This window comes from Corvus brachyrhynchos, unplaced genomic scaffold (genome assembly GCF_000691975.1).
Source record: "Corvus brachyrhynchos isolate BGI_N302 unplaced genomic scaffold, ASM69197v1 scaffold334, whole genome shotgun sequence".
Classification (NCBI taxonomy): domain Eukaryota; kingdom Metazoa; phylum Chordata; class Aves; order Passeriformes; family Corvidae; genus Corvus; species Corvus brachyrhynchos.
In genome coordinates this window covers 36,770-45,533 of record NW_008238316.1, presented here as the reverse complement: position 1 = coordinate 45,533, position 8,764 = coordinate 36,770, and the positions used below count along the sequence as shown (strand labels likewise).

Here is an 8,764-nt window from a genome sequence, read left to right as displayed (position 1 = left end):
CCTCGACGGTGCCGTTGTGTGCAAGGCCGGTGCCGCGGCGGAGCAGTGCCTGTCTCGGGGGATCAGCTCGAATCAGCGCCCGAAGCGGCCCCTCACCGCCTATCTTCGTTTTGTGATAGACAACCGTCCGGCTTTTAGGGAAAAAAACCCAGGTACGAGGTTTGAGGGGAGGCGGGGCCCGCGGTTGGCGCTGTTGGGCGCCGGAGCTTAGATACCGCCGCCCCCCAGAGTGGGGTGAGCCAGGAAGCCGGAACAACCTGTCCCTTTGTAAAAGCGAACCTCGGGAGCGATCTAAGCTGTCGTGATCTCGGAGATGCAACTCATCTGTTTATCCGTACCATTCCCGGGGTGAATCCAGCATAGCCATACTCACTGCCTGCACGTGCCTGCTTGGTCTTCTGTGCTTCATAAGTCAAAAAAGTGAACATGCGTGTGTAACTTTAAAAATGCTTGATGAAATATCTCATCTAGGTAATACATGTTAACAATGATTTATGGTTTTCAATTATTTTTGGACTCCATATATTTGAAGTACACTTTTGCTGATATTATGAGCTGTGTATGATTTTATTTTGAGGCTTAGTAATTGAAAAATTACAGATACTTGATTGCATTACTATATATGGGAGAAAAAGTAAATGTATTTAGAGGAAAATGGTTTTCTGTGAATATGTTTGATTTACTATCAGAAACTTCAGTTACAGGCAAGGCAGTGACTCTTGCCAGAGAGCTGCAGAATAGATATGCTGGTTTTGAAATACTGTTGAAGGTTAAAATGTTTAAAGAACCATGGTCATATTGGGCAAATCCTGAGGAAGATTTAAGTAGGGAAAACCATTTGATATCCTACTTACCTCACCAGTTCAAGAGTTCCACTCTCATAGGTTGGTAACTGATTAGAGTATATTGTAGTTATGCACCACACTAGTGTTTTCCACATTTCCAAAATTTGAATAATCTGCAAATAAACATACTGGATCTTATATACAAATGGAGAGTTTGGGGTTTTCTTGTTCCGAAACAGGTAATGATCAAAAATAACCCAATAATTTATTTGTTTTCTGTTATCAGTGGTCATAGCATCATATTTTCAAAGGTTTTAAGGCCGATTTACTTGCACTAAAACCTTTTCATTGTCTTGTTTTTCCAGAATTCTGAAAGTCAGGTTACTGAGAAGAGCTTAGTTACACTTTTCCACCATTGAGGTGGCTGAACTTTACATCTCAAGGGGGAGAGAAGCTCATCTGTTTTTTCTTTTATTGTGAAGTAGAGGGAAAGCCTGTAAAGGATTTTGCATGTAAAGAAGACCTTATATCCTCTTTGCACAACACTTGGGTTTGTTTGGGGTTTGTCTGCTTGGGGCCTTTTTGTGGTTGGTTGCTTGCTTGCTTGCTTTTTAATTATTCTTTTTCCCTTATCAAATTCAAGTCTGGCTGGAGGCCTCATCACCATAGTGCAAGAGCCAGAGGCAAAGGCAGTCAGCTGAAAACCAAAGCAGACTAAAGTAATTTTGTTTGCTGGAGAAGGAAATTACATTTTTTTTAACTTCTTTTAAATAATACTGTAAGTAAAGGATAATAAAGATCAAAGTATATGTGCTATATTAAGTGGATAAAGTCACGTTATACTCGAATGAAGAATTCAGCAGACTGTTTTTGCTAAAAAAGTTAGAACTGGAAATTTTACTTTTGGTTTCTCCTGCTCCGCCCTCCAAATTCAGACCATTTTGCATTGTATAGAAAAGGATCCAGCTCAAAAGACAAAAAATACGAAATTTTTGTGGAGTGATAATAGCTGCCTTGAAATGGTGCTTCAGTTCATAACTGCATGTTTTTTTCCAGGCGAGCAATGACTCTTCCCCATCCCCCAAATACTGCAATGCCCTTTAACTGCCACAGTGAGGTAGTTTATGAAAGGAGGAAAATGCATTTGTACAGGAAGATGATACTTGTGACAGCTTTCTTTGGTAAAAACTGAAGAACCTTACTAAAGATACAATGTTGATCTTTATTTCTGGGCTTTCTGATTTTAATGTACAGAATCGAGCAACCTGGAACTGATTAAAAAATTAGCATGTGCATGGAAGGATTTACCCGCATCACAGAAGCAGGTACGGTTGTATCCTTTCCCTGAGTACTTTGAACTCTACAGATGGTGGATTTTTATTTGGTCTGGTGTCTCTTGTGGCTTTTTTTGTTTATTCTGGTGGGTGTTTTTGGTTGGTGGGTTTGTTTTCAAAGGGCTTCAGACATCAAAACAGTTGGGAGAATTGGGAGCTTTGAATAACTCAAGGGAAGTGTAGTGGGGAGACCCTGGCTGAATGCCAGGTGCCCACCGAAGCCACTCTCAGCTGCTCTTCGCAGCTGGGCAGGGGAGAGAAAATACAGCAAAAAGTTTGTGGGTTGGAATAAAGCAGGGAGAGGTCCCTCACCAGTTACTGTCAGGGCAAAATGAACTTCACTTGGGGAAATCAGTTTATTACCAATCAGATCAGAGTGGGATAATGAAAAGTAAAAACTTAAAATCCTAAGACACCTTTCCTCCTATTCCCCACTCTTCCCAGGCTCAACATCACTCCCAATTTCTCTACTTCCTCCTGACAGCAGTGCAGGAGGACAGGGAATGGAGGCTGAGGTCAGTCCATCATGTGTTGTTTCTGCTGCTCCTTCCTGCTAAGTGGGAAAATTTCAGCATGGGAGCCCTCCCCCAGGGGACAATTCTCCATGAACTGCTCACAATATGAGTTTTTCCCATGGGCTGCAGTTCTTCAGGAATTGCTCCAGCATGTGTTCCTTTCCATGGGCTGCTGCCCTTCAGGAATAGGCTGTTCTATTGTGTGTCCTCCATGGGGTCACAGCCCCCTTTATGCATCTTCTCACTTCAGTGTAGTCTCTTCCATGGGCTGCGGGTGGATCTCTGCTCCCCCATGGTCTGCAAGGGCACAGCTGCCTCACTGTGGGCTGCACCACAGGCTGAAGGGGAACCTCAGCTCTGGTGCTTGGAGCATCTCCTGCCTCTCCTTCCCTGATCTTAAGATCGGTAGAAATGTTCTTCTGACATGGTGTGTGTCCCTGCCCTCTCTGGCTGAAGTTGTGCAGTTTTCTTTTTCTCCTTCTTAACTCTGTTATCTCAGAGGTGCCACCACCATCACTGATGGCCAATGGTGCCTCTTGGAGCTGGCTGGCCTTGGCTCCATCAGGCATGGCAGCTTCTCATAGGAACCATTCCTGTACCTCCTTCAACACAAAAATCTGGCCATGCAAACCCAGTAAAGGAAGATACTTTGCTACTTGCACTTGAACATGACCTTGGCTTTAACAGTTCTAATCTCTTGCTGGAGAAATGATACAGCTCTCGTTCCATGTAGCTGTGGGGCTGCAGACCAATTCTTTCTCCTTTTTGAATGGCAATATTGCATTACATGTATAATACAAGTTTTGTAAAGTTGTTCTCCTCTTGTGTGTAAGTTAGGTGAAACCTCAGTTTTAATGAAAGGACCAAATTCTTTTGCTTCATGTAAATTTCTTTTAAGAGTCAGCAAATTAAGTCATAAGTAGTGAAGTTTCTCTGAGTGGCAGTTTCAAGGGATAACGTGAAGCAACTCTAGGACTTGCTGATCTTTGCAAAATTTAAATGCTATTTATAGCAAAGTAATGGTTGTTCTTCCTTGGTTGCAGTTAACAATTAGAGGCAGTTAGGAACTAAGTGCCGTTTTCTAAAGGAAATATCTTTGTTCAAAAGAATTGAGGTGCTCTCACATCCCTTCTGGACTTCTCACTCTGTGTACCTTTCCCTCTGTGTCTCTGAAATGTAGAACAGGGAATCAAACATGAAAATCTGATGTTCTGGGGTAATTTTTTTCAGTCTATAATTTTTCTACTCATAGGTTAGAAACGTTAGCTTGTCTAATGGTCAAGTGCTTCTGACTGAAAGCATTTCTTTAAGGCTGGTGGTGGTTTGTGCCATAGGTTTATGAGGAAGCAAGAAAGACGGACTGGAAAAGATATGGAGAGCAGATGGCTGCTTATAAAGCCCAACTGACTCCAGCCCAAGCTGCAGCTTTGAAAGAGGAGAGGAGAAAACAAGTGGCAAAGAGAAGATCAATCAGGGCAAAAAGAGTAAGTATTTTGAAGTTCTGGTTTCTTTTCTCTCAAGGAACCTGAAGTCTGTTTGTCTAGTATGCAAAGCAGAGTTGAAGCATGTTTTAGAAATACAAAAGCAACTCCGAATAAAAGAAAACGCACAACAAGCACAAACCCCCCAGAATGCCATGGACTAAAATAATTACTGGTGTTAGCAGCTGTTTTAGTGGCTTTCCTGTGCTTGAAGAGCACAGAACTAGCACATATCTTTGTGCTTAGAGGTGGCTTCTCTATGCTTTTTTCTCCCTATTTCTTGAGCTACCGGAGAAAGGATAGGCAGTAAAAGACATTTGGACCAGCAACTCTTTGGATGGGAAGACATCCAGAAATAGCTTTTCACAAAGACTTTGTGTCTGTTCCCTCACTAGCCCCTACAAGGTAGCAGCTGTTTGAAGTAGCCTTTTTTCCTTCCTTTCTTGGACTCTGCCACTGTATCGCTGCTGCTGTGACATCTGTTTGTGTCCATTACTATTATATTCATAAGGATCATCTTCCTTATTCCCTTTTGTCTGGTTTATGTATAAATCCTTAGAACCATCTGTAAAGGTACAATATTATGGTGTGTCTGGCAAAATCAAAGGGGTTACATATTGCTTACTTATTTCTGTGAATTAAACTGCTGGTGTGGCATTGCTCTAACTGGCAAAAGCAAAACAAATTTGGTTTAAAAGACCCCTATTTAGAGGGAGTTTTTAATCTAAATGATTCTGCTGATCCTTTTTAGAGTATGGCACCACAAGGAATTCAGTTGACATATCTAATACCTGAGCAGATGTTAATTTACAGCACCTAGGCTCCAATGGGAGTATCAGGACTGGAGAAAACAGGAAGTGTAATTGCATTTAGAACTTGCTGTACTTTCATTCTCTAGCCATCATCCCTGTAGGCAAAGCATTCTGATAGCAGAAACCCAGTTCTCTTCCAGCCTCTCACCTCTACACAGATGGGTGTCTGCCTTCTTCTCTGCACGCAGGCAGTATTTCACACCAGAAACGGAAGCCTTACTGAAGAATAATAGAAAACCTGTCATCATTACTTTATTACAGAGTTGAATTTAGTAACACTTTTGGTTTCTGGAAGACTTAGCTGGAGTAAGAATCAGTTTTAAATGCTTTTTCAACAACTTGTGAAAACTCAAGTTGTTAGCTTTTTGTAGTGTAGCATTAGTCTTGAAAAGCACGAAGAGCATCTTGACATATAGTCTAGTTTACAGAATAAAACTCCAAAGAAAGAATTTGTGTTTGATTTTTCTATAAAATATAAAGACAAATGCTAAGTTTAGATTTAGAACAAATGCATGCTTAGTAGATGGAATAACTTCTTCTGTTGTTTTTAAAGGAATTGAATCTGCTTGGAAAACCTAAAAGAGCTCGTAGCGGCTTTAACATTTTCCTGTCAGAAAATTTTCAAGAAAGTGAGGGAATTTCACCTGTGGTAAGCCAGGAAAAATTGGGGGTTTTTTTAATGTATCCATTGTATTCAGGAAAATGTAGTTTAAATTCTGTCATTTTCAAAGATACTGTTCAGTAGTTCAGTGTCTCGATGCTGCATTGCTTAGGTTATTTTCTTTAGGCTGTGGCGATCTGGCTGTACTACTGACATGGCCTGTATAAAGTGCTGTGTGGGTATACAGCCTTAAAGTTTTTGCACTTCAGTGTTACAGACTTCATTTGTTCCTTTTGTAAGGAGAGAATTATTCTTCTCTTTGTTTTGATGTAGAAATAGAATAGTTTTTCTAAGAGTTGTGGTGGTGTGCTCCTGTTCTGGCAGTAGCAGGTTATTTTACCTCCTACAGCTCGGTGGTATGGAACATGCAGGAGTTCCTCAGCAAACTCACAAGTTCTGCACTAAACTGTGCTTTGGGGTGATGTAAGTTACTGGTGGATTATAGCACTTGAAGTGGTGGAGACCTGCCCTGTGTGCATCATGTGTTCCTTACCCTACACATTTAGTCAGTAAGTCAGGATGGTGGATGTATTTTGTTTCTCAGTTTTCCATGTACAAGGCAGGCTTCTCCAGTCAGCTGAGGCCCAGGCTGTAAATGTGGCTCAGATGATGCCCAGAAGCTTGTTTTGAACTCTATTGTTTACTTACATTAAAAGAGTAAATAAGGGGAAGCAAGATTTGTGACTTTGTGCTTTTTTGCATTGGTTTATGCTTGGCTTTCACTCGTGCAGCATTCATCTGTACCCTTCTGAAGTCAGTCTACTCCTAAAATAGCCCTCATGTATTGCATGTTCTGCATTCCCTAGGCAAAGCTGAAGAAACTATTTGATACATGGCAAAAACTGTCTACTTCCCAAAAGCAGGTATGTCAGAGGATTTGGATGAGGCTCTGATCTAATCAGAATTACAAACTTGAGTCAAAATTGATATATTCGTACAAAATCTTGAACTCAGTTGCTCAAAATGTAATACTGAGGAAAATACTCCAAGATACTCATGCATCTTGAAAAAGATTGTCATTACCTTTATTCCATGTGAGTCAGTGGGATAGAAGTTCAGTGTGCCTTAAAGTGGATGCTAACTAATATCTAGAAAAGAAGGTGGAATAATATGCAACAATTTGATTTTTTTCTAATAGTCCACAATATCTTTAAAAACCAGCATAAGAATTTGCTGCTCATGGAAAGACTATTTACAAGGGAAAGCAACAGAAATCTGCAAGTGATGTGCACAGGGTAATCTATTAACTTTGGTTGTCTGGGGGATAATTTTCTGCCAGCTTTCTCAGTGTATTGAACTACGAACCTGTAGATGAGCAAATCAAAAGTGGAGGGGTGCTCTACTGAAATCTGAACTAAACCTTGACATTTTCAGGTATTCTGTACCCTACTGTCCTTCCTCCTGAATGCTCTTCTTCCAGGTGGTTTTTAATGTGTACCTAGGACACACCGTATGTTCATGTTCTTACTGTAGAGAAATAAGTTGAAATAATTCTACAGCAGTATATATTCCTGTGCCTCACATAATCCAGCTCTCTCAAACTAGTGCCCAAATAAAAAAGCCTTAACTGTTAGTAGCAGTACTGAATAAACAACTTCTTCAGGGGATGGCCAGCTGTTGATATAACTGCAATTTAGTGCTAAAGCTTTGTATTTTTCTGCAAGTTTGATTTTTTTTTTTTCCAATTAGCTGGTGGTGAAAGCAAATGCCTGGGCTGTTCACTGCACAGGTGTTGTTCTAAGTCACCTTTGTGTTGCAGCAGTTTTCCAGAAAAAGACCCTTCTGTAACTCTTGATACCTTATTTTCTTTCAGCCATACCTGCAGCTTGCTGAAGATGATAAGGTTCGGTATGAGAATGAAATGAAGTCATGGGAAGCAAAAATGATTGAACTGGGACGTGAAGACCTGGTGCGTTCCAAAAAGCAAAGGCTAAAAAAGAAACCTGCTGGAACTGCAAAGCAAGCTGAAACAGCCAAAGCTTCCTCAGGTGGAAACAAGGCAAAATTAAAAAAATCCGAAGAATAAAAAAACCCCTTTGGTTGTACTATTTCTTTCCTGCTGTGTTAATGCTGCAGTCAGCATTAGCACTGAAATTTGGAAAATCCGTGAAGGGCCCTTTTGAAAGGTGATCAGGTAAGAGAGGAGTTACTGTCTCTCAGAAGTGACTGATATAATCACTGTAGGTATAGCCTGAAATGTAGAACAGCAGTCGGTTAATCAACTGTGAATACTGATACTCACTGACATCAGCAGAGCTCTCCAATAATGGTAGATAATAGTCAGCTTTTATAAGGTATTTTTTAATGAAAAAATAAAGTTTCTTTCTTTATGAAAGAAAGAATATTCTACAATGTTACCATCTAAATTCTGTAAATAAGGACTGAAATCGGAATTAATGCTGCTATGTTTTATTCTCTCCATGTTATTGGTAGTGAGATGTTCTGCATTTCAACAACAGGCACAAGAAACATAAAATCCTAGCTTTTATTTTATGCATCTATCTTTTTGTACCTGTTAATCTGTGTATGCCACTTACATTGCATTTGATTAAAGATCATATGACTTTTGTATGAATGTACCTTTATTGGACTTTCATTCCATGGTTTTGTTTGGATACATACAAACATTTTTGACTTGCTGTTGTCACATTTGGGACGACCTAGATGGAAAAGAAAAAATGTGAACTGTTTGGACTTTGAGTTTTGATGTAATAAATATAGGTATTTTGAAGAGATGGTTGGTTTCTTTCCTGCGGTCTTTCCATCTTAGTTAAAGTCTTATTGGTATTTTGAGGAATCTGTTTTTACAAGGCAGGCCAACTTTTTCAGTAGTTGGTGGATCTCATCTGTTCTGAGTGACCCACAAAATAATCATGGAATTCTAGAAAGGCTTGGCTTGGAAGGGTCCTTCAAGATCACATGGTTCCCATACCCCTCCTGTAGGAAGGGATGCTACTCACTAAGTCAGGTTGCTCAGGGCCCTTGTTGCTGCCTGTTCCGAGCTTCCCCTCCCCCTTCCCAAAGACGTGCTCTGAGCTCCTTTGTTCCAAGCGCGGGCAAAGCCAAATGTAACTCAGACTCTTCAGCAGTGTCTGATTGGCCGCTCACCCCGGGTCCGCCCCCAGTCCTCCCCTTTCCCCTTCTCCTAATAAAGATGGTCGAGGGGAGGCAAACGC

At 40.7% G+C, this 8,764-nt stretch overlaps 1 protein-coding gene across 1 annotated transcript; it reads left to right on the top strand.

The window, feature by feature from the left end:
* The first annotated feature begins 6 nt into the window (after window positions 1–6).
* Window positions 7–8,323, top strand: TFAM (transcription factor A, mitochondrial). Its single transcript, XM_017733749.1, has 6 exons — window positions 7–152; window positions 2,040–2,110; window positions 3,969–4,118; window positions 5,481–5,576; window positions 6,395–6,451; window positions 7,402–8,323. Exons 3-6 carry the CDS (start codon window positions 4,017–4,019, stop codon window positions 7,612–7,614), a joined length of 468 nt encoding a protein of 155 aa, XP_017589238.1. The 5' UTR covers window positions 7–152; window positions 2,040–2,110; window positions 3,969–4,016; the 3' UTR covers window positions 7,615–8,323.
* Window positions 8,324–8,764: the final 441 nt, after the last annotated feature.

What these genes read in the sequence shown, in the direction of transcription:
- TFAM (XM_017733749.1), top strand. Translation starts at nt 4,017, where the DNA reads ATGGCTGCTTATAAAGCCCAACTGACTCCAGCCCAAGCTGCAGCTTTG. An exon ending in GTGAGGGAATTTCACCTGTG is followed by an intron (nt 5,577 to 6,394) that starts GTAAGCCAGGAA and finishes TGCATTCCCTAG; the next exon opens with GCAAAGCTGAAGAAACTATT. An exon ending in TGTCTACTTCCCAAAAGCAG is followed by an intron (nt 6,452 to 7,401) that starts GTATGTCAGAGG and finishes ATTTTCTTTCAG; the next exon opens with CCATACCTGCAGCTTGCTGA.